Genomic DNA, 25227 nt, shown 5'->3' on the forward strand with positions numbered 1-25227 from the left:
GACCAACAATATTAGTTCAGGTAATATCGGTTCACAAATTTCCTTCGCATATTAAGAAGAAACTACGTTTATGTGTTGTAAAGAATGTAATATTTTTTATTCAATTTTACGTCGAACTTGTGCTGGTTTCCTTGTGCAATACGTCTTGAAATGTGTAAGGTAAAGCAATGTTACTTGAGCGATGCCCATTTCAAGGAATCCATCACGTTTCAATCAAATCTTTTGACTTGAATATCAATTGCTCCGCTGAAAGTAGCTGTGTTCGATCAGTATATATACTCATTGTTTCTCTCATTCATGACTTGATACCAGGTTCATTTTCGAAATTTACATACCGCCAAAATTTTCAGTACCATTTCTTCTATGTCACGTTTCTAATTTTCAAGAACAGATTCATTCTTATGTCAAATTTCAGATATGTTGAGACTATGCTTACAAAATCATGTTTATGCCTCATTCCTTGGTGAACTTTTTCGCAAGTAACTTTTACATGGATACTTTGTTCTGCATCAAGTACCTCTCAGTTTCACGGATTAATGTTAGGTTATATGAACAATGTATTTTTATAAACAATGAGTGTTATATGAACAATGTTATATGAACAGTCTGACGTGACGAGAAGCAAGGCTGCTGGTGAGATAGTTCTGGACGGCAACTGCAGAATCAACAGATCTGAAGGCTCGCACACGTTTGAAGTCAACACTGGCAAGAAGACTTACTACCTCACCGCCGACACCACCATCACGGTGGAGGACTGGGTCCGCACACTGCAGGTCACTAACTTTTATTTGCTAGTGACGCTGCTGGTCACTTTAGTCTTTTATTTGCTAGTATCAAATTATGTTTTAAGTATACCTGAACCTTTTGGAATCTGTGTCGCGTCTATATGTTTTTCAAGTTTCAATTGAGATTGAGCAGCCGTGTCTGCTGGTATTTTGTTCTTTGTTGACACCGTCACTACCTCTATTACTAGAATTCCACTATGGTTGACATCCAGTCTGCTTCTGAGCCTTGTAGTTAATTGACAAGTATTGTCAAGCAAATTGTTCGACGTGGTCTATTGATCAATGTGTATTTTGAGGTCTATTAATGTATATGTGTGTTATGTGGTCTAGTAATGTATGTGTATGTTTTGAGGTCTAGTAATGAATGTGTGTGTTATGTTGTCTAGTAATGAATTTTTGTGTTATGTTGTCTAGTAATGAATGTGTGTGTTATGTGTTCTAGTAATGTATATGTGTGTTATGTGTTCTAGTAATGTATATGTGTGTTATGTGGTCTAGTAATGAATGTGTGTGTTATGTTGTTTAGTAATAAATGTGTGTTGCAGAACGTGGTGCGACGTAACGCCACCCGCCTGCTGCTGAGCCGAGAGGACCAGCAGCCAACACTGCAAGGCTGGCTTACTAAAGTTAAGCACGGACATCCTAAGCGCTGCTGGTGCGTTCTCATCGCCAAGACCTTCATCTACTTCAAGAACCCATCAGAGCAGGTCTGCTGCTTTGAATACTTGGAAAAATTAGAATCGTGAACTGTTATGAACCGTGAAACCAGAATGGTTGAACAATCTAGCTTAACTAGAAAGCAATTGAACTTCAATAGTCGAACTAGCTTCAGCAAAAATTTAATGTTGGCAATTTTTAGCATTCATCTCAATGAATTCTTCAAATCTAGTTTAAAATGTCTATTTTTGCAATTGGCCAAACGTATTTTCATGTCTGAGATCTTGCGCCAAACTTTACTAATAAATTTTTGACACTTCATAATGGTCGAGATGAACATCGACCTTCTACACTAAATAAAAGTAATTTTTTTCGAATTAACACAACTGGCGCCGAAGTACTTGACTTTCTCCTGCTTGCAGACGCCCCTGGGCCAGATCAACATGCGGGAGGCGCGGGTGGAGGAGGTGGAACGCGTCTCGGACAGCGAGGGCGAAGAGACTCCCGGGGATGAGATCGGGGCTGGACAAGAGGACCTCACCATCGCCATCTTCCCCAACAACCAAGGCCCCACGTACCTCATCATGCCCACAAAACAGGATAAGGTAGCGGCACTCTATGACGCTATTTAACGGGATTAAGCTTATTTTTTTCTAGTTATTTTTAGTTTTTTGCATTTTTGAGTAGAATACGGTGGAGTTTTCATGTGTTTTTAAACAGCATGAAAAGGGGTTGGATGTTCATTCTGTTTAACCTAATTTCTTTCTTAGGAATTTTGCCTCCAGAGCCAAATGCTGTTTTGCGTCTCATACTGCACAAAAATTTCAAAGCAAAGAAAATCCCAGTATATTCACCATATGTTTGTCTCAAACGTTTCGATGACCAGCTCCATCTTCATCAATTTATCGGGGGTGGGAGGAATTTGAACATGAACTAAAAGTGCTTCCGAGTTAGAATCAATGGCGTTTGTACATTGGTGCAATAAGGTAGCATTATCTCCACTTGTACTACATGTACAAGGTACTACTAGCAACACTTGTACTACATGTACAAGGTACTACCAGCTACCCTTGTGTGTACAGGACCAATGGTTGTACCACCTCACCGTGGTGTCGGGAGGAGGCAGCACGGCAGGCACGCAGTACGAACAGCTCGTCCACAAACTCATGGAGCTCGACGGAGATCCCAGTGAGTCTTTGTGTCTTTAAGTTTACGTGGAGATATTTAGCTTTGAATAATATTCTTCTTGTAAATAGCGCATGACCACTAGTAAATAAAGACATGTGTGTGCATTGATAAAGTTTTGCTTAAGGAACCTGCACTTCAATACGAGACAGGGCATTGAATACTACTTGTAATATGTTATGGTGTAAGGCCTTTCGATCAAATGCTAATGCTCTTAAGAACTTTGATTTTGCACGTCAGAATTGTTCTCGGCAATATGAATTGTTGCCAGAGCAACTTTAAATCCACTTTGTCCCATTGTAGCATGTCAATATTACAAAAAATATTAGACTGATAATGGTTCATGATTCTTTATTGTCTGCACTCCCATTTGTTACTTTTGAATTTTAACAATCTCGAGGGAATTCCGTATTCATTTTAGGTATATATTTATTGCGTCTATGTTATTGATCGCGTTACCGTGCGATAATTTCAGATCCACTTTGTCCCTAGCAGCATGTCGATATTACAAGAAAAATGAGAGCTCTTACAATCCTATTGATTAATTAATTTGAGGTATTACTTCCACGGAAAGATGAAATCGCTGTCCTCTTACGCTCAATGCAATGAATTTAATATAGCATTGCCTCTGAGATAGATTGTCTAACGAGTCCAATGAGCCTTCAGGAGCGTTATCTCAGAAGGGTACATCATTTTCGTATACCGGTATCTCCTACTTTTCTTCTTAGACGCAATCTTCACACATCAGCCAATAGTGTTGAACAATGAACAATTTTTAGTCTTCCATGTCTCGTATTTTCCCCGTATTTTTCGGTAGAATAAACACAAAATAAAGAAAAAGCTGTTGTCAGCTGCATTGAAGTAGCTATGAATTAATCCGTACATGTTTGATGTGGCCAAGGAAATAATCAATTAATTTGATTATTGCGGTGTTTGCAGACTGCGTGCTGTGGCGCCACCCACTCCTGCTGCACTCCAAGGAGCCCCTCGCCTCCCCCCTCACCTCCCTCCCCACCCCCGCTCTCCAGGCCGAGGCTCTCAAGCTCTTCAAGGCACGAAACTTTCTAATGGCGTTAAAATATAATTTTTTTTTTGAACCGTGTGCTTTTTAATGACTTTGATACATTTATTTCTCCTACACTTTGTTTACACTATATTGGAAAAAAGTAACTATTAATTGATCAAGTAGACATAAGCGTTTTATTCGATTATCTTCACCGGGCAAGTGACGCCCAAATGGTATGAACTTAACTTATTCTATTACTAATATCTTCGTTTTTGTTTTTAATTGGCAGATCATGTCTTTGCTTCCTCCATGTTTTTATTATTAATTACATAAACATTTTTCAAACTATAAATAGATTGTAATTTATTATTGTACGTTGCAGTCAGTGTCACTGTACACGTCAGTGCTGCTAGACGCGTCGGGCATCGACTACCACGTCAATTACTAATGTATTCGTTTATGTTTTTAAATAACAGATCATGTCTTTTGTTTTTGATATTTCTATGATTAATTACATGAAAATATTCTAAACTACAAATAGATTGTAATGTATTATTGTACGTTGCAGTCGGTTTCACTGTACACGTCAGTGCTGCTAGACGCGTCGGGCATCGACTACCACGTGGTGCTGTGCCAGAACGCACTGCAGCAATGCCTCGATGTTCCTGAACTTCAGTCTGAGCTTTTCTCTGCTCTAATAAAACAAACCTCAAAGCACCTGCAAGCCAAAGCCGGCGTGCAGGTAACCAAGACTTTGAACAAAATCAAGCACTCCCGAGTAAGTGTCCTAGCTTTATGTGCAGTCCTTATCTTTACTTTATAATTATTTATAATTATTATTATATTCCCTAATTTGAGGTACGGGGTGCTAATGCTTTCCCTCGAATGCATTAGGTCTCTGCACCTCACAACTTACGGGGAATTATCCCTATTGATTGCATGTTTACACTCATGGATATATTGTTGCACAATATTGTTTATGTGTGTTTTATATATTGATATATTTGCATGATCTCAAGCATTATCTTAGCCTGACTCTCATCTGGAGTCTATATGCACTAGATGTATTAGAAATATAATATTTTCTTTTTACCCCTCTCTTGAATTCTGCAACTGACTATTTAAAGTACAATTCATATTGACCATGAATAAATGTTCAAACTTTATATCACTCTTTGCTGTGATGAATATCACGGTATGGAATGTTTACGTAATTCCATTCTTCCTCAGGAACTCCCTACCATTTATGATGCACTGTTAGCATTTAAATATGTTCAAAATCGGCCCTTTCTATCCATTTATTTACCAAACATTTTACTCCTCTTCATTCTCGTGTTCATGTCAAAATTTTTACTTTTCATTGCTCTGATCGTAATGATTTTCTCGTGCTTTCGCATTTGTCGTGGCGTAGCGCTTTAATCTTTCCAAGTTATTTATAGATGGGATTTTTTGATTGGTCATTAATTAGGATTAGATTCAGTTATTTTAATAGATTTCCTAAATAGTGTGGTCTAAACTCGTCTAATTTAGTTCGATCAAGCTTTGTTTGCTAATCCAAATCGCGCATGCTTAAGATTCGACGTTCCAGTAGCACCCCGACTCCCAGAAATAGTCAATTAGACCTCCATTAGTTACCTTAAATGATCACTTTCAAACCTGTATGGTACCGAAAATTATTTTTTAAAATATTCTCAATATTTATCTTTATTCCACCCGCTGCTTTGCCAGTACCCTTGCTGAAGCGTTTCCAATAGGAATTGTACGTTCTTTCATGTGCTTCTAAATATCCCTCCAGATAAAGATTGGAAATTTTTGTAGCCTATGAGTGTTGTCACATTTTTCCTATCTCACTCAAGCCGCCTCCTCGTGATGTCTGTGAGAACAATAATCCGCTTCCCTCGTGTATGTGTCGACGTTGTCATGTGTTACACGGAAATCTAGTTGCATCGCTAATAAAATCACGGTCTTTCTTTTATTTAAATAACTTTTCCAGTGTTTGGGATCTCGCGTCTGTCAGATTTTGCGGTACCTAGTATTTGTTCATAACTTTTTTTGAAGAGCGTTTCGTGTAAGCTCGCTCGGCAAATCATTTGATTTGTAATTTTAAAAGGGAGTATATAGCTGCAACTAATTTCACTATTTTTTGCGTAAATTCAATTTTCATATTTTTACCCTCCGTTTTATTTCCAAGAGTGCGGTGCAATTATGTCCCGTTTTAAGCCTTTTACCCATATTATTACATACTTTTAATCGCGTCGTCTCATTCTTGGGCAGAACCTGCTGCTGTGCGCGACGCAGAGTCTTTTCCTATGCGACTCCTCGGGTGCCCAGAAGGCCTCGCCTACACTAGGCAGTCAGCAACAGCTGCCCGCAGATCCTAAGATCAACCCGCCAAGCTTCACCTTCCTGCAAGGCTGGCAGTTCCTCGCCCTCGCCGTCTCGCTCTTCGTGCCCCGCAACAGCAAACTGCTTTGGTACCTCAAACTTCACCTACAAAGAAATGCCGACCCGAAGTAAGCAGCTCACGTTTTTAGAAACTATGAATATTAATCATTCACGTTGTAAATAATTGATTAATAATATTGTAATTAATACCTTTTTTAACGACATGAAAAGTGCTAGTGTGGTTAATCAAGTAAAGGCCGATTCCACGGTTATTTAGTAAAATACGTGGTCTTCTTAAGGCCTCCTTTTGTCTTGGTTAATTGAAGCACCGAGTGAATCTATTTGTGGCCTTTAATAATTCATCAACATAGGTTTTTGTTACTCATATGATTTAAACATCATGCACTGATTGCTGCTAATTAATTGGTAATAATTAAAATCACAGAACGGAACAAGGCAAGTACGCTGCGTACTGCCAGCGCAGCTTGAACCGCACCCTCGAGCTGGGGGGCAGAGAAGCTAAGCCGTCCCGCATGGAGGTGCTCTCCATCCTCCTCAAGAACCCCTTCCAGCACAGCCTCCCCCACGCCATTCCTGTCCACTTCATGAATGCCACTTATCAGGTGAACTCATATTCCTACATGTTCCATTACACGTGATGGTCAAGCTCTACACTTGCTTTTCTTTATGCGTGATGGTCAAGGTCGGCATAGTTCATGTTCTTACGCGTACCATTCTACGTAATGGTCAATGGTCAATTCTATTCATGGCTTACATTCTATTCATGGATTTATTCATTCTACATAATGGTTTTGTCATGGTTCATATTCTTACACCTACCATTCTATGTATCAGCATCGTTCATTTTCCTTATCTAATGGGCCTTCTAACTCCATGCATCGCTCTTACGTATGGATTATGGAATATTTATTCTGATAATTACTTCATAAATATTGTGCCATGAATACAACTGATACCTCTGATGTTTTGTTAAACATTTATTATTCATTAGAATTTTCTCTTTTTGCTTAACTTTAACTGTTTGGTTGTGCAGGTGGTTGGTTTTGACGGCAGCACAACCATTGAAGAATTTCTGTGCTCGCTGAACCACGAGATAGGCTGCCGCGACGCCCAGCAGAGCGGCTTTGCCCTCTTCTCCGACGACCCCATCGAGAAGGACCTCGAGCACTGCCTCAACCACAGCGCTAAGGTGCGCCTTATTACCCGCACAAACTTACTATCATCATGAATGATAACGTAGTACTATTTGAATAATAATGCCTAATTGCAAATAATAAGGGCACGCAATATGAATATTAATGCCTCTAATTGCTAATTAAAATGTAACACAATATAAATAATAATGGCTCAGATTGCATATACTTGTGCCTCAGATTTCAAATAATAATGCCAAGCAAATAGATAATAATATCTGAAATTACTACTAATAATGGCATAGATATTTTTCACTTGACTGTCTTTAATTGAGCTCTAATCTATTTCCTCATTTTTTTCCATAGTGTAAATATTGTAACATGGTTTGCTATTGTTTGTACTGTGGCATGTTTATCAATATGATCACATTGAATTTCCCCGAGTGTCTCATTAGAGTAAGTTCATTAAAAAATAGTTTGCACCTTTTTTCTGACGGCTCATCTACTTTCAGCTTTGCGACGTCATATCGAAGTGGGAGACAGCTCTGCGCGAGAAGGGATCTGGCAAGTTCGAAAATACCAAGGTTATCAGATTATTATTCAAGTGAGTAACGCGATTAACGCGTCTTCAGGTTAATCCATACCTTTCAGTTTATGCATGACGCCTAAATCAATTCTGAAGCTATTAATTTATTATTTGTCTTGCGTTCCGTATCATGCATGGATCAAGCTACTGCGTAATTTATTGTTTCTTTTGCGTTCCGTATCATGCATGGATAAAATAAAAAGGTTTTCGAGCCAAAATTTAATAATACCCGGCAATTGAATATTTTATTTTGCTTGAGAAACATACCATCGCTGAATTAGTGAAAACTTGTCATTGTTGCAGGTCGCGGTTGTACTGGAGAGCGCTGAGCAAGAATGAGACAGACCGAGAGAAGCTTCTGCTTTGCTACCAAACAAGCGCACAGATCCAACTGGGCAGATTTCCCCTTACCAGGTGCCGTAACTCTTATAGTTTCCACTCACCAGGTGCAGTAATTCTTAGTTTCCACTCACCAGGTGCAGTAACTCTTATAGTTTCCACTCACCAGGTGCACTTACTCTTATAACTTCTTCCCATTTAGGCCGTGTACCCAGGTTTAGGTAGAAATTGTCGGCAGTAGGCAGTTGCTTCTTAGCTTACAGTTGCCAGGTAAGTAACATAATTTATATTTAGTGCCGTTTAGTCTCTCATTGGAGCAAGTTTTTCGAACGTCGTGTTAGTATTTTCGCACACGCTGAATAATTTTCAAGTTAACAATTTGACATCAGTTGGCGAAAAAAATGGTTGTGGTTGAGAACGCTGACAAAAATACCATGATAATCAATTTTTGAAGTATTAATTCTTTGTCACTACACAAATTGCGTTGGTGTGACAATATTAGTCAAAATGTACAATCCGTACAATGTACAAATGTACAATCATTTCTTTGGTTACTTGGCGGAAATTGGAGTTGATGGAACAGTTCCAAACATTTGCTCATTTTTACTTATTTTTTGTTAATGTTTTCTGTAACAGTTCGCTCATTGACCTCTATAATCTTACCCTGCTTGGAAGTATCAAGCATAATGGATTATTTGTATTAAGATCCAGGCGTGTGAGGTCATTTAAATAGAAATAAAAAGGAGATCTTTGTGAGGTCATAGAAATAATTAGTTCATTATCCTTTTTTCTTGCAGGGATTTAGCGCTGGAGTTGGCCGCGCTCATGGCCCAGATCGACATGGGGGAGGTGAACAGCGAGCGCTCCCGAGGGTCGGGGTCTGGGGGACCGTCCCCTGCCCACGTCCTACAGGCCTACAACAAATTCTACCCCCCGCGGTATCGAGAAGATCCTCCTGACCAGTAAGTTTTATTTACTCCTGGTACTAATTAATCAATTAAACATACCCGATTTTTAATAATTAGTTAATCATCCACCAGCTATGGTTTCTTGTAAATAAGTTGACAGAAACCACAACATGGGAAACGATATAAATCGTCGATAAGTGAATATAGTTTGTAAGGCAATCTAATGTGGGTATTGGATTAAGTAGGGAAGACGTTAATTTACTTGGTTCTTAACTCGAACTAAATGGCTATTTACACGTTGTTCACTGGATAATAGGCAAACGAATTTGAACATTTTCGTGTTTGTGGTGATATCAGATCCTAAATACAATGTTAAGGTTTGATCAATTTAATGTTTTTGTCACTCATAGGGCGACTCTCGACTCCCTGCTGGAGAAGTGGCTGGGTCTCAGAGGTCGGAGTCAGGCCGAGTGTGTGCGCATCTGCCTGACATGTCTCCGTAAATGGCCACACTTCGGAGCAGCGCTGTTCCCAGCAGCCATGCCTCCTCTTCCACCTCCACACAATCGTTAGTGTCCCACTGCGCCAATTGAATCACAAACAAATCATTCCCCTTTTTTCAATGAAGACAAAATATATTAAAAATTTCTATATTGGGATACGATATTATAACTTCAAAGCATTTTATAGTTGATTTTCACTGCCATGCAATGGATAAAGTAGGATTGTTTGATTAATTGTTAGTGAAAAACAAGAGCTGAACGACGTTCTCTTTCATCGAGTTGAATACCGCGGTTGTTATTGCAGCAAGCAGCAGCTCGTCTTCAGGCGGCACGACGAAGAGCAGCGGCAGCCCATCGAGCCCCACGACTCCCCCTACACCGTTGTGGGTCGCCGTCAGCGAGGAGGCCGTGTCTCTCCTCGAGTTCACCGCCATGACGCCCATTGCGAGGTGCCTTCCTTACCATCAATGAACTCTCTCATTCTATTTCTCGTTACGACTTCGTTTACTTCCTTACCATCAGTGAACTCCCTCACTCTATTTCTCGTTACGATTTCATTTACTTCCTTACCATCAGTGAACTCCCTCACTCTATTTCTCGTTACGATTTCGTTTACTTCCTTACCATCAGTGAACTCACACTCCATTTCTCGTTACGATTTCGTTTACTTCCTTACCATCAGTGAACTCCCTCACTCTATTTCTCGTTCCGATTTCGTTTACTTCATTACCATCAGTGAACTTCCTCGCTCTATTTCTCGTTTTGATTTCGTTTACTTGCACTTAAACTATGTAAATGACAAATTAACGTTTGATCGATCGCGGTAATACGAAGGATTCTAAAAATAATTTATACAGTAAGTAATAATAATATTTAGAATTAAATTGTTCCTCAAGAATAAAGCTCGCGATGTGCAGAATAAAGAACTCAAAACTCTACTTCATTATCTTAGCCTTGGGGATGTCTTATATTAAAAATCGACTCCTAATAATATATAATTACTGACAATAGTTGCTAATGTTTGTTGTGTTGCCGCAGGTACGCGTACAGCAGCGTGGTGACGTTTGGAGGATGTCAGGAGGACTTCATGCTGGTGGTGCACACGCGGGAAGGCGAGCAGGGCGTGCCCGGCACCCACAAGCTCCTACTCAGCATGACTAAACCAAAGGTCTGTAACCTCTCCTATAAGTAATTTTACAATTTGTTAATAAAATTTGTTTGTTCGTTAATAAAATTTGTTTATTAATAAAATTTGTTTGTTCGTTAATAAAATTTGTTTATTAATAAAATTTGTTTGTTGTTAATAATTCAGAAAAAACGTATCCTCTCATTTATACAACCTTATTATTGTTTGTATGTATTGTATGTCTTACTCGAATAATAGCTTCAACTATTTGAAGAAATCTTTTTGTTTTACCGGCAGGTGCTATAGTACAACTAATTGACATTGAATTCAATATAAAATATTCATCGTTTTTTTAGTTATCGTTGCAGCAATATGGATGCCATGACCTGATATGCATTTAAGCTTTGTTAAACTATCATTTGACTGATGAATAACAAGTAAGTTTTGTTGCAGATATTAGAGTTGACCCTGCTGATCGCGGACTACATGAACGCCCTGGGACGAGCTCTTCCCCCTGGAACTCCCCAGCCTCCAGGCAGCCTCACGAGACACGGGTCCAGAAGGTACGTTGTCTGGTCCCTGGACCCCGTCCCGACTAAGCCTCCTGATCCCAAGAAACGCTGATGACGAAACGCTTGCTCCTGCTGTGGAGCTTACCTGCTTCGCTACCATGACACGGCGTCACTTGCTACCTCCTGCTCCCTGCTGTAGCGCTTCGCTTAATATGCATTCACTTTTTCAACTTTAGACGCGTTGAATAACTCGCCATTTCCATCCATCGCACTATTATGTTCATCATTCATTTGCTAGCGCTTCGCTTAATATGCCTTGACTTTTTCAACCTTAGACGCGTTGAATAACTCGCCATTTCTATCCATCGCACTATTATGTTCATCATTCGCTTTTTGTGGCAAAAGCTAGTTGAATGCTGGCTAACAAGCACGCGCCCATCTCATCTCCATTAAAGATACTGAATGATATTCCCTCTTTAATACATATACATTGTATATTGTAATCATACGATTTTTGCATCATCCTTAAATTTAAGCTTATTATTCCAACTACATTTTGAGAATTACATTTTCTAAGTAGCTGCATGTCGAACATCCAATCTTGTTTAAATTTAGTTGATTCTTAAACCACCTTAAACTTTTTGCACGTTTCATTTTAAACGTACACGTGATGTCTCGAATAATTAAAATGACAATTCCACTACAATCGCCAACGCGCTAAACAAAGTCAGTATTTCAAGTATTTCAAGCCAAGTTAACTCATATAAACCTAAATAATAGAATGAACTAAATTCCATGAGATGTCATCATTTCGATACCCTACAACTTACGTCGTAATTAAGTGTGACTTTTTGAATTTTAGAACTCGCCTCTGGATATTTCTTAATTTAATACTATATGCTCTGAATATTTCATACTAGTAGGCCTATAGTTCGTGCTTTTCACAAATGACGATAAAAAAAAACTTTAAAATGTGAACTAAGTGCGAGGAAGAATCTCACCCATCACTGCATGAAGTCTAAAATTGGATTTAAAATCGTCGCTGTTTTGAATCTAAATTTGGCATGCATTAAATCTATTAAATTGAATGTATCAGAATATCTCCTAATTACCATTAATTATCTTAATAAATCACTTGTGCATTGCCTTCCAAGTTATACTCATGTGCGAAATGTGCAGGCAGGGTGCAAAGCAATTCAGGTTGAGAGTGCCAAACTCAGCTAGAGGAAACCAATTACTTGTCTGTTCCGGAACAATATACATTAATTCTTTCATCGCTGTGGTGCGATTCATTGCCCTGCCTGTAAAATGCTTGCTGTTTAACGTGTACAATTTTGAAATACCCCTCGTAGTTAAAAAACATATTATAAGTGTGTAGAGAATTGTTATTGTCATGTTCTTATTTCGCTCCAGAGTTTTGGTCTGCTGAGTTTCTGTCAATGTTGATTTTTACTATTTTTTATAGGTCGACGAGATGCCACGTGTCTTCCTCTCAACCCCCTCCCCCCGACCTCCTCAAAATGACCTGTGATGTAGACAACAGAAAGAAGATTCATGAGGGGGGCGTCTGACCCCATCTGCCCCCCGTAGTGTCACCTCCCCCTTCTCCCGCTCTCCCATTAGTCCATCAACGCACATCACTCATCCATCACCTTCCCATTAGCACCACCAGCACAGTCACATCGCGCTCATCATCATTCAGTTTACATTCATCTCCCGCTGTCAGTAACGTATTCCAGGGGCCATTCACTCAGTTTTCATACTGCCACTCCGGTGCTCTCTATTCCCAAACCAAAGCCCTCTCTGTTCAGTCGTCCCTAAGTGTCCCCAGGGTGTCCCCTTCTGGCTCCCAGTCTCCCCGCCCCGTGGGGCTGGTGCACCAAATTTCTGCTCCAGCTCCTCAAGCGCATTATGGAACAGACTTCTTCACGGACGCCGCGAACTGCAGCAGAGAGACGGCCCTAAGGCAACTAAGTGTTGCTTCTACAGCGGCCGGGCGTCTTTTTGACCAGTTCCCTAAGTTTCGTCGGGATGAAGATGTCTTACTTCAACGCAAGCAACCTCCTCTAGCTCCTTTTCTGCAACACCAGCTACAGACTCCATTAACCCCTCCACTCTGTCACAAGCCACCACTCCCTCAGAAGCTTCCCTTAACGCCTCCTCTGACCCAGAAGTCGCTGAGCCACCGCGCCGTGCATCCTCAACTGCTCCTACAGCAGCAGCAAAGCGTGCGCGCTTTCCAGCGCGGTTACACAACTCGGGCATCCGCCGTCCGGTTTATGGTCGGACCGACGTCCACTTTATAGGGACGTGTGCGAATTTAGAAGCGTTCTAGCTATCGCAACTTTGTGCTATGATGTCACATGACGACGCCTTGCATTATTTGTACCCATCATAACTTTTTAACGATAAAAGGCTTTAGTAGAATTTAGACATATTTCCGCTAGTTATTCAGGAAATTTCAACGAATTGTTTCGATGTTGTCATCCTCTGAAACTGAGATGGAAAGCAAACAGTGCTATCAATTACTTTCGTCAAATTCTTTTGTTCTAATTTAAAATGTTTTCAAATAATTTTCTACTGAAAACACATTATTGACGGCCAGTAATGATGAACTGTGCGATTGAATAATTGACTATTTGATTCAAGCGCGTGCATCAAGTTCTTATCTTGTGATTTTTCGGTTGAAGATATCACAAATGAAAAAGACATATGTCGTCGATTTTTTATGCTATTTGGCTTTAAATGGATCCCATTTACGATAGTGTCATGAGCGCATGGCATCCACTTGGTTTGCTCCAATGTTCTGCCATTGCAACGCGTCCGCCACGAATGAGTTTTTTCGTATCAAGTTAAGTGAACTCGTTTCGCGAGCAGCAGCTCAAACGTAAAAAAAAAATACTTTAAGTATCTACATTATTCCTGCTGCAGAGTTTTACCGCTACTAATCTATTAATAAACCAGAGACAAATAATCGTATCGCAACGTTAGAGTTCGTTCGCGCCAGTTACCATTGTAGCCAAATAACAATTTACTGTGTGAAATTAATTTAGCCATAATTTATGAAGCTAATTTTTAAGATACTAAAAATTAACATGTATAATTTTCAACAGAGATTAAGTTGTAGGCTGTATAATTGCTTCAAATCTATTATAGTTGCGGTTTTGAAGTTCTATGTCAACCAAATAGTGCACAAGTTCGGAACTCCTGCTAAAATACTCAACTATTTTTCTACGTCTGCTGCTAGCTACTAGGTCGAAAATATGCTAACAAATTAATGTCATTTCAGTTACTCGCATAAACTGCACATTTCGATTATCAATGAGGAAAAATGAATTATTCTATTCGCTCGTCTAACTTTATTACGCAAATTGGAAGCATAAACATTAGTTGCTTTGATTCAGCGAGTCCAATTCTTGAAATTATTTTTCACGTCTGGGCGAGTTAAACTGAAATTTTTCAAAGGATTCAGTGGCTGGTGGTGAGCTTAGGTATGTCTAATGTGCAAGAGTGTAGATCAATATCTACAAGGATTAATTATCTGACAATGGGGCCCATCATGTACAAAAAACGCATAGAATCAACTGGAATTGAGTGTTCGAAGCTTTTTTTTTCACGGAAAAAGGAAATGCTCGGTATCGTCTAAATGCAGTTGTAGCTGGTACGCGTGCATTGAAAAATTTCTTTATGATAGTGTATCGTTTCTTCCGTGCCGAGTCTTTCACCACATGAGCTTCTTCTTAGGCGGGCATTAATTGACAATTTTAAGCGAACTATGCCGTTCCTTATGAGAGGTTATTGAGATTGTACTACGGTTAGTTAACGGTGTGAGCAGAGATGTTGATACAGCGTATACTTAATCTTAGCAGGATGAGTATTTAGTCTGTGCCCGTCTATCATTTTTTGTAAATTGTATATGATTTATCGATGGATCAAGTCTGTGGAGCAGTGAAATTATTGTAAACAACGAAATCCCTGCGTACAAAAGATGTAACTTCATTACATTTGGTCTCCTAATGGTATTATTCATTAAATATGCCATATTTCTCGTCTTATAGAAAACAATGGAATGATTAAGTTTCTGAAGCCCTAGTCTGCTGGTGGATTTCTAGTCTGTGATGCGACAACGTCGGTCACTGCAAAACAATGTCTTGCCATCTTGCCATCAGTCGCTCATGTGCGACTGATGGCATACCTAACCTAGACCTATACTTTCAAAAAAAGTTAAGAGATCGTAAGTTCATCAGCCAATCATTGACTGCCTGTCAAGCAAAATCCACCAATCATAGACAAGAAAATCGAGCGTAAGTACTTACGTTCACTTAGCGAGTTTTGAAAGTATGGCCCCTAATCTTCACTTTAAAGCTTTTAATTACGGGCAAGTCGAGGAAGCAGAGATAACAATCAATGACCCTGCATACAACTCATCTCAAGTTAAACTTGCTTCCCTTGAAATAGCATCGTAGTAAGTGATGATTGTTTGCAACTTGTTCCAAATAATAAATGCATGATCTCAACATAATTTTATCGACGATCTTTACGTCACAGCAACGCACTCTTGTCGCGGCCTTTGTAAACTTGCTTGCTTCTTAGTCAAGGCGGGAGAATTTGTCATAGAAAATATCTGATTTTTATTGAGCACGAGTATGAACACAGAATAAATTATACAAAGGATGGTTTTTCAAGCTGGCGATTGTTCAGTAATTTTGGTGTGGATATAATAGTGTCGAGGGTTTTTCTAGTATTTCGTCTTCTACGGTGACATGAGCTCCACTGAAGATAAGAATATGGGGCCCTCGCTTCTACAACTAATCATAAAATTTCGTTAAACTTATTTCTGTGTTTGCCATAATATAATTGCCAATTGCGACGTACTTATTTTTGAGAATTATTTTTAAAGCGAGTGATATCGATTTTATTGGCTTGTATCATATCTATGTGGAGTAAGTTCTGTACCAAAACATTTCGATATAGCGATCACATTCGCTGGTAAACGCAAACTCATTGGTTTTCATAATTAATACTTCGCATGACTGTCACCTGCAAGATCCATTTACGTTTAACGTCGCGGATGTGAATGGCAGTTCAATGTACGAGTGATGTACAGGTCTGCGCTCGGAGGCATTTGTTAGGGATACATCAGCGCAGCGCACGATTCGTTTCTGTCAGCCATTTTTCGAGACGATGTACTAAAGGAAAGTATAAATGTATCTGTAATTAACATTTACCTTGAAATAAAAATTCTTTGTACGATTTCGTTTCTTTGATGCAAACATTCATACCAGTATTAACGTTTGGGGTGCAATTTTAGGTATAAACCGGTATTTGCGTTTGGGACGAGTAACCGAAAATGGACTCGCCTGCACAATTTTTCTTTGTGCTCATAAACAGTTGATGAAGCGGACGCAAACTTGAAATGTTGGCCAAGTTAACATCGACGGAAGTGATCAGAACTAGAAACAATTACCAGTCTACTAAAGTACTCGAGTGAAAACCAACAAGAGAAAAACTAATATTGGTTTGCTCTGCTAAAATATTAAATTGTAACGTTAGTATAGTGGAAATGCGTTTATGTTCTAGCGAGTAGCGGTCGAAAAAGAAATATTTTAAAAATCGATGCAAAAGGATATACTGCTCCGAAATACGTTCTAAACAGATCATCGAACATCTCCAAGCATAAAAATGAATGATTAATTACGCAATTTGGTGGTCATGCGGGTTGATTAAGATTATAAGAGCGGTGACGATGTCCTGCTTAGAGGAAAATGCTGCGGCATCGCATCGACGGAAGGAAATTCCATGATTAGACTATTTATTAATTTTGACATCGGCTAATGTAACGGATAAAAATAATCAGTAGACTATTCGACAATAAATGCTAATGGATAGTTTTCCCAATAGTTCAAAATAGCTAATTGAAATCTAAAATCGAGAAAAACCACGTTATCTAACGTTTCAAATCATGATGTATCGTAAACAAAATTAGTAAGCAATAAAACGATCAATTAGTCTCCTAGCAATAAAAGCAATAACATCAAAGATCTAATCTCACGATGGGTAGATGACGTAGCATTCAAGTTGTTTCTACTCGTGAAACGTTCGACTAGTGCTGGACCTCCTATAATATAATGAATTTCTAGAGCGAATGTTACAAGGAATAGCTTACACATCTCGTGGCTGTTAGCAAACATTGCTCAACGGAGACGGCTGCAGTTGACGTCTTTATCAAACAAAGAGAAGGAAACCCTAGGCACTCTGAACTCATTGCTGTAGTGAGCGCTCTCTGGGCAACGGTTACATTCATCCTCCGTTATTTTCGCCATCTCATTCACTCACGAATTTTGTTGACCCTATACGCACGATTTGACATCAAGAAACTCAATAAATCCATAGGATTTGCTTCGAACTCTATCAGTAAAGATGTTTTCTATACGGTTGAGTTCGAATTTTACCTCAACTCTGATTCAGCATCTAAACTGAGAAACCACGGTGATTGGTATTCGTTTTATCGGTCAAGTTTGTACTTGAACTTTATTTATTTTCAGAAATGGTTGAAACTTGTTTTGTCAGTGGATATTTTAAACCCGGATGAGTTCAATGAAATCAAGAAAATTTTAACATCATAGAATATATTGGTGAAATATTTTGTCAGACACATCTTGGTAAAAAAAAACAGGAAAACTTTCATTACGAATGAGTAACAATTACATGATTAAAACATTTTTCGGAAGTGCTATATGCGTGTAATTAATATATCGTTACCAACAAAGTGAAATGACTTCGAAGGAAAAAACATTCCTTCGATCATGAAAAAATTTCGCTCCAAATTTCGGAGCTTAGAGTAGTCTATAATAATTTAAACAAATGCTGAAATAATTAAACATTAATTTAATGTACTCATTTTTTGTTTGCAAAATTCGTCTGTCAATATAATTCTGCGTAAAAGATGCATTGTTAGAATATTCTTGTTTTTTTCATTTATGAAAAGTGAACAAACGTTATTCTTTCTTCATAATATTACGATTCCGAGCACCATTCAGAGTCCATTTCAGATACGTACAAGTTTATTTTTGAACATGATACATCCCTACATAATCTGTTTCAACAATCAGCGCCTCTAGACATTTTGAACTTTCAGTCTCGTTCTTGACTAAACTCAACTCGTAAATCAATTATTCGGTATCATGCATCAGAAATGTTTAATGACGATAGGCGCAGTTTTGCTTTGCATGCTCCTGCCTAGCAGAGGGACTCACCGGCGCTGTGAAGTAGCGTCATTCCGCACACTCTTGAGCCGGAGCGACCCTTGCGTCGTAAAGCTCGCTCGACGAACTCCGCTTCCGGATTGGATTAACAACTTGGATTTTCTGGACTCGCTAACAAGCGCCTCTGATGAGCAGCTTGATGATCTGGCGAAAGTGGTAAGCTTGTCTTTTATTTTTCAATATTTTTTCTCATATACAAGAATTCTCCAAATTTTGTACCTTAATCAACTAATCAGATCTCATTAATTGCAGTCTCAGGTTGAATTAAAAATTTAGATTTATATTTTTAATTTAGGAAAGGATACATGTGATAATAATAGGTCGTGAGATCAAATTGATTTTGCTATCTCAAACATTAATCAGACATAGCGAACAATTTAATATAAAAAAATATTTATGCTCGAGCTTTAGTATTTCAAAACGCACCAAATGCGCAAATGATATAAACATATCTTTCACCTTCAGCTATAACCATCATCACCATTAAAACGTACATCACCTGTTCGCATAATTTTAATGCTAAAGTTAAAAAAACAATTAAACTAATTTTTCAATTACAAAATCTTCCAATTTACTTGCTCTTCACGCTCGCACGAGGAAGCTAAGCTCGATAATAATAATAATAATAATAATAATCAGAGAGTTGTGGTGACAGGTGTGCGCGTGTCGGCTGTTCCGCGTGCATCGCAGTTGCCCCAACTCCGTGTACGAGCTCGTGACCGACGTGGCGTGGCGGTGCATACCAGGGGCTCGTGAAAGCGTCATGGCCAGGATCACGAACGCCGTCGAGCAACATAGAAATGGAACGAAATATGCCGTGGATGAAGAAATACCACTGGGAAGAGAAGTGGATAGTCATGAAGTTGAGATAGTACATGGTGAGAGGACCAAGGACATATTTCCTGATAGACAACGAATTAGCCCAGAAGAAGACGACGGAGAGCCAGGAGAAGTTACTAAAGGTGAGTTGGACGATGCACCGACCACTAAGATGTATGGAAGAACATTGGAAGAGCAGCTCACTGATTACTCCACTTCTATTGACGGCAGCGGGACGACGGAACAAAGCGACGCGTATTTCGCAACTACCACGACTGTCTACGAGACAGACGGTACTGAGGACTCGGTCACGCAAAATTACGCTGCATTTGGGACAAACAATCCAATGAAATTAGGGTTCACCCCAGCCGATATGGTCGATGAAAACAATCAAGATTACTCAGAGACTGAAGAAACTGGAACTAGTCGCACGGCAACAAACGTTTACGTAACAACCGGCAGTCTTCCTGTAACGAACGATGGATGATATAAATGAAGAAGATGAGCCTGAACCTGAGCCCGAACATGAAGAATAGTAATTTTATGCGTGAATCATGATTAGAAACTAAAATACGGTATTTCCCATTCATAAGTATACTTGAGAAATAAAAAAATGTGGCGGGTAAAAAAAAAATTATCCACCTATATGAGCATCAAATTGATTTTTGTTACTGCCGTCTTGTGCATGCAGTTCTGTTTTTATATCTTAGCAATATTGTTTAGCATTATGTAACAGAAAATATTTCAGTAATTCAATGTAAGGACGCACTTTACGAGTATTTCCTGCCCGTTTATCAATGTCAAATAAAAATTATTCATTGCATACTTCGCAGTCGTTTTCATTTACAATTAATGTTGTTTAGACAAGTGCAGAGTGCGCTTTTTTCGTTCGTGTTCAACTGTGTCCGCCGTAAGCCTGTCAAGTGATAGCCAACTTGTCAACAGTCTAGGCGATTACGTTGAATTAGTGAAGCGTCGATTAATGAGAGGTTTTATTCATTTTCTTAAGGAAAGTGATGAAAACAAAATGTTCTCTTCAAATTATCAGACAGTCAAATAAGCACACTTTCGAGTCGGAAATTTAGAGTAAGAAATAAAGTTACTAGGAATGCAATCGACATTGAATTTATAGTTACCGGGATATCTTGATCATAAACTTCGATATATAATTAAGATCAGAAACTTGACGATTCACTTTACTTATGAAAAATACAATGTTCGACATGGAAATCATATGAATTTAAATTTTTCAGAATTAGATTATTGATTAAATATATATTGTATCAAAATTAAGGCACCATGTATAGTTCATTGAAGGCAAAGTGAACATTGCTCATTAGTTCCTCATAAGCGACTTTATAATTTTTTGCGAGTTTCTTGCGCGCAGGTCACAACATCGGGCTCTGAAATCATCGTAAAATGTAGACATTGAACCATTTTGAAATCAATCCATCGCTTCGTCAATGATTAGGAAAGTAATTGAGACCCTCAATTAGTCTCGCTCGATGTGAATGTAACCAATTTTTGAGTTAATGGAGAAATTATTGAATTTTGAGAGGGATACGATGAAGAGCGAGTGGTGCCGCTGGTAAAATATTTGATCGAAGTAAAGGAAGGGAATGCTGCCACGCGCTGTTTTGAAAATTTGTGCTGTATACCTTAACCTAAACTCGCTGGTAAACGTCAAAAATATTCAAACGAACTGTGAGATCTCATACAAAAAAAGTTTAAACCAACAATACTTAGAAAAATGCCAATGTTTTATGATCATTCATCTAAAGTTCTGTCTGGATTTAGGTGAAAATAAATTCCATTTGTATTGATGCCATCGTCGGCGAACATTCGCCAATTCTCGGTGATAACAACGATGTGGCGAATAAACTTCTACCCTGTACAGTGTACACGTACAGCAAAGCGATTCATGCAACAGATACAGAAATTGCAACACATATACATAGAAAAATGTTACAATACTGTAAGTAAAAAACCACACTCTCTAGACCTGTCATAAATTATTTGCGATGTACGAATAAATAGGGCAATTTTTCACGGAAGAAAATCAAGTTACGCTCGAGAGGATTAAGCGCCGCAAAGAGGATTGCCATGCGATCGCTAATCAAGGGTGAAGTAATTAAGATTTAAAAGAAACGTGCAACTTGCCAGGAAGTTAAGGTTCGAGTGAACGCTATCCTGCCTTGCAAGATGTCTGCAAGCAACACAAAACGACTATTTATTTCGTTGTAGACGCGCAAAAGCTAAAATAGAACCAGGGTACTTCATACTTGCTATAAATAAATAACTTAAGGGAATTGTTTACTATGAATAAATTGGTTTGCCGTGAAAGAGGGCCTATACTAAAACCAGTAAACTAGATAATTCATTATATTATAGAATGTGTGTTTGAATACACATTAATCCATGTTAATGAACCTTAAGTTCAACGAACCATTTTTAAAGGATTAGCTACCCATTTACCTTAAGATTTGTTTTACGAAAACCTAGTTGTTTGGGGCAACAGTAAACGAAAAAGGAAGAGTGAATACAAGATTTAAATTAGAGATCTATTTAAGTATCAATGAAAATTTCAAAATTAACTTTTCGAAATTGTAACAGAATTGCCAATAGTGGCCCGTGCAGCTTGGCGCGAGTGAACAGTGGTCAGATGTACAATCGTCTTGGCAGAGAGCTGCATAAAGTAAATGTTTGTGCAGTGCCAACCTTAACGCTTATTGCTGGCAATGAGAATAAATTTAGTCCCTTGAAGAAGATAATTGGAGAACTAATTCAAATCCTGATAATTTATACCTTTATAATTTATACCCTGATACACAGGCATTACCATAAAATGATCAAGGATTTGGTCGTTTTGAGGATTTGGTTGGCGCGGTTACGAAATGGATAAGCAAATAGAGCCAGCTAAAATGACGGAACACAGAAGCTAAAATGACGGAACATAGCAGCTAAAATGACGGAACATAGCAGCTAAAATGACGGAACATAGCAGCTATAATGACAGGAACGGAGCAGCTATAATGACAGGAACGGAGCAGCTATAATGACAGGAACGAAGCAGCTATAATGACAGGAACGAAGCAGCTATAATGACAGGAACGGAGCAGCTATAATGACAGGAACGGAGCAGCTATAATGACAGGAACGGAGCAGCTATAATGACAGGAACGGAGCAGCTATAATGACAGGAACGGAGCAGCTATAATGACAGGAACGGCAGCTATAATGACAGGAACGAAGCAGCTATAAAGACAGGAACGGAGTAGCTAGTATGGTAGGAATCAAACACCAGCAGAGACGGAACATAGGAATTCTAGCAAATGCGTTGTCGGACAACTCAATATATGATAAAATGATACTGTGAAGATCAGTACTAATTTATCATTGAACATTGAGCAGGTTGTGCTGTATACCTTCTGTGTCTGTACCTATAACCTTTGACCGAATGATTGACGTTTGCATTAATATAAATATGATCATGAGTACCAAGAGTACAGATCTAAGGGTACGTTTTCACGAAAAATAGTTGTTTTGGCACGTACATAATGAATATGATGAATATGAATCGGTGGCGTCGTACAGCCTGACAGTCTTACGAGCCTGAATGCCTCAAGTGCTCTTAAATCCAACAAAAAACCTCGTGAACACAGCGAAGTCAGAATGATTCGCCTCTGCAATACGAGAACTCTTTGCCAAAAATTTCTCTGCTTTATCTTTCGGGAAATAAATGCGACTTCTATTGCGATAAATTTCTCATATTTTATGCTCTACTTCCTATGAAATAAACTAAAGATTTTTTCGCAAGAGGGAAATTTGAGAGTCCATTTGTATATGAAACACAGTCTTATCAGAGGTCTTCTAATAGACCGATAAGAAGAGCAGAAAACACTAAAAAAATATATCAAGCAGGTTAATAGGTAAGCTATTTATTCGCATTCATTTACAGCTCATCACTGGTTACTAATATAAAATAAACCGTTTTTCATTTCCTAATTTTCTATTCAAAAACAGAAATAAAGAATTTGTATGTAAGATCAAACATGATTCTAACTCCTGAGACTTATCAAAACAATTATGACGTTGTTATAAAGATTTATCTCCTACTAAATTCAATGCAAGACCCGGACATAAGCTGGATAACATATATTAAAGTCGATAGTGAATGCTTCACTAATTACATTCATCACTAATAAAAGATGAACTATCGATGTAAATGAAGCAATAAGAGGAGGTTGTTGCCCAAAATTCACGCACACAAAAGTTGCATTCACATTGAATACGTTGAGCGGGATCGGACAAATAGTCAGCGCTGCGGACCAAAGGCGGCGGTCAATACACAGGGCAAAGTGGATGCAAAAAAAGAAGAATGCAGCTCGTCGGAGACTCACTTAATGCCTTGCTGTCTGCTGTACATCTTAGCTTGGAGGCTTTGTGCCTCATTAGCCACTTCTCGCACTAGCGAATAATTAGCAATAAGTTATTCCCGCTCGCCGTAATTTATCACAGCAAACTATGAATTTATATTCGTACAATTAATCATGCTACAATTAATTACACTTATAATGATGCCACTAAATGGATGTGAAAATGATATGCGTGGTCATGCAAGTTTTAGAGCCATATCTATTAATTTATCAAGGAAAAGGCAAAAATTTGCACAAAAAGGTGAGAATAATTGGTGAAATTAAAGATATATAATTTTCTTTTAAAACGAATAAAAAAGTGATAAAGAAAAGAGTCCACCTGCGTGACGTTCCCTCACATTATTACTCTGATAACAGCGTACGGTCGATGTACTTCACCGAAATAATTCTAGAAAAGAAAGCAATGCTCTTCACTTCCTAGAGCATCGGACGTGAGAACAAAAAACGCGTGGCAGCGTCGGTCTTGAGTCGGTCGGCAGAAGCTCGGCAACGCGGCTTGCTCAGCAGCAGATAGAGAGTAGAACGTGTAGCGTGTTTTATGAACAGGCTTTGGCGATCTGAGCTTAAGACTACGACCTCTCTAATTTACAGCTGACCTTGACTTTTTTGCAGTGTCGCCTTGCTTCGTCGACCACAGCTTTTCGGTGGCGCACTGGCTGTGCTCGGCTCTACGAGATAGACTAAAATTGCGCTCGCATCAGCCGCTACCTTTACTTTTCTAGGCTTTTTTAATAGCTCAACAGAAATCGCCTCCATCCGAGATCATGATAGAAAGGTGCTGAATTTTAAAAACATGAACGAAGTATATTACTTCAAATTAAACTTGGAAAAACAGGAAGTCGATTCGGTTTCGTTAGCTTCAAATCAAATAAATTCAAACCATTCTAAATATTCTCTGAGGTAGATCAGCAGAGCGTATTGAATAATCGGGAAGGATTGCTCATTTCTCCATTGAGGAAGTTAAGGTCGGTTAAATTACTTAGTAGGACATACATCGTTTTGTAACATCGTTGAAAATTGATTCCCTGATATGATGAGCAGCAAAAATGAGACCGATTCTGGTGCGTTACCTTATAATTAGAAAATTTAATTCCTGAGATCTAAAAGATCTAAAAACACTTGTGGTCCTCGGGATCGTAACAAACGTTTCTAGATTCTATTGCGACTTCACACGAGACGGATGTGGTCTCGACTCGTAAATAAACAGGTCGCTGATGCCGGGTTGCGTGACATACAGAAGTGACCGCAAAGATGGGCAATAATTACCACGTGAAGATACATCACAACAACAGAGAGAGGGAATCAGGAAAGAAGGAGAGTGAGGGGGAGGCGCGGGGCTGGAGTTGAGGTGCTGATGAAACTTTGATGCTCTCAGGGAACGTCAGAAGGTTAGAGGTGACATACCCGCCAGCAGCTGCTGCTGCCTAGCAGGTTAGAGGTGACATACCTGCACGCAGCTGTTGCGGTCCAGCAGGTTCAAGGTGACACCTGCCAGAAGCTCCTGCGGTCCAGCAGGTTAGAGGCGATATACCTGCCAGCAGCTGCTGCTGCCTAGCAGGTT

General features: G+C 39.0%; 2 protein-coding genes across 2 annotated transcripts in view; both read left to right on the forward strand.

Moving 5' to 3' along the window:
- LOC108676342 (uncharacterized protein CG43867) overlaps positions 1–14686 on the forward strand; it is a 208250-nt gene extending 193564 nt beyond the window's left edge. Inside the window, exons 15-31 of the mRNA XM_047884219.1 lie at positions 606–773; positions 1331–1492; positions 1865–2047; positions 2525–2630; positions 3567–3679; positions 4202–4375; positions 5908–6146; positions 6464–6641; positions 7073–7228; positions 7685–7776; positions 8062–8172; positions 8895–9059; positions 9416–9573; positions 9813–9957; positions 10547–10676; positions 11088–11197; positions 12612–14686. Coding sequence (XP_047740175.1) covers positions 606–773; positions 1331–1492; positions 1865–2047; positions 2525–2630; positions 3567–3679; positions 4202–4375; positions 5908–6146; positions 6464–6641; positions 7073–7228; positions 7685–7776; positions 8062–8172; positions 8895–9059; positions 9416–9573; positions 9813–9957; positions 10547–10676; positions 11088–11197; positions 12612–12717 — 2496 coding nt within the window. The 3' untranslated portion in view covers positions 12718–14686. The remainder of the gene's footprint in view (positions 1–605; positions 774–1330; positions 1493–1864; positions 2048–2524; positions 2631–3566; positions 3680–4201; positions 4376–5907; positions 6147–6463; positions 6642–7072; positions 7229–7684; positions 7777–8061; positions 8173–8894; positions 9060–9415; positions 9574–9812; positions 9958–10546; positions 10677–11087; positions 11198–12611) is intronic.
- A 3452-nt stretch (positions 14687–18138) lies between these two features.
- Positions 18139–20058, forward strand: LOC108676340. The gene is made up of 2 exons (XM_018164405.2): positions 18139–18567; positions 19067–20058. Exons 1-2 carry the CDS (start codon positions 18331–18333, stop codon positions 19715–19717), a joined length of 888 nt encoding a protein of 295 aa, XP_018019894.1. The 5' UTR covers positions 18139–18330; the 3' UTR covers positions 19718–20058.
- Positions 20059–25227: the final 5169 nt, after the last annotated feature.

This window comes from Hyalella azteca, unplaced genomic scaffold (assembly GCF_000764305.2).
Source record: "Hyalella azteca isolate HAZT.00-mixed unplaced genomic scaffold, Hazt_2.0.2 contig1871, whole genome shotgun sequence".
In the NCBI taxonomy this organism is placed as follows: Eukaryota; Metazoa; Arthropoda; class Malacostraca; order Amphipoda; family Hyalellidae; genus Hyalella; species Hyalella azteca.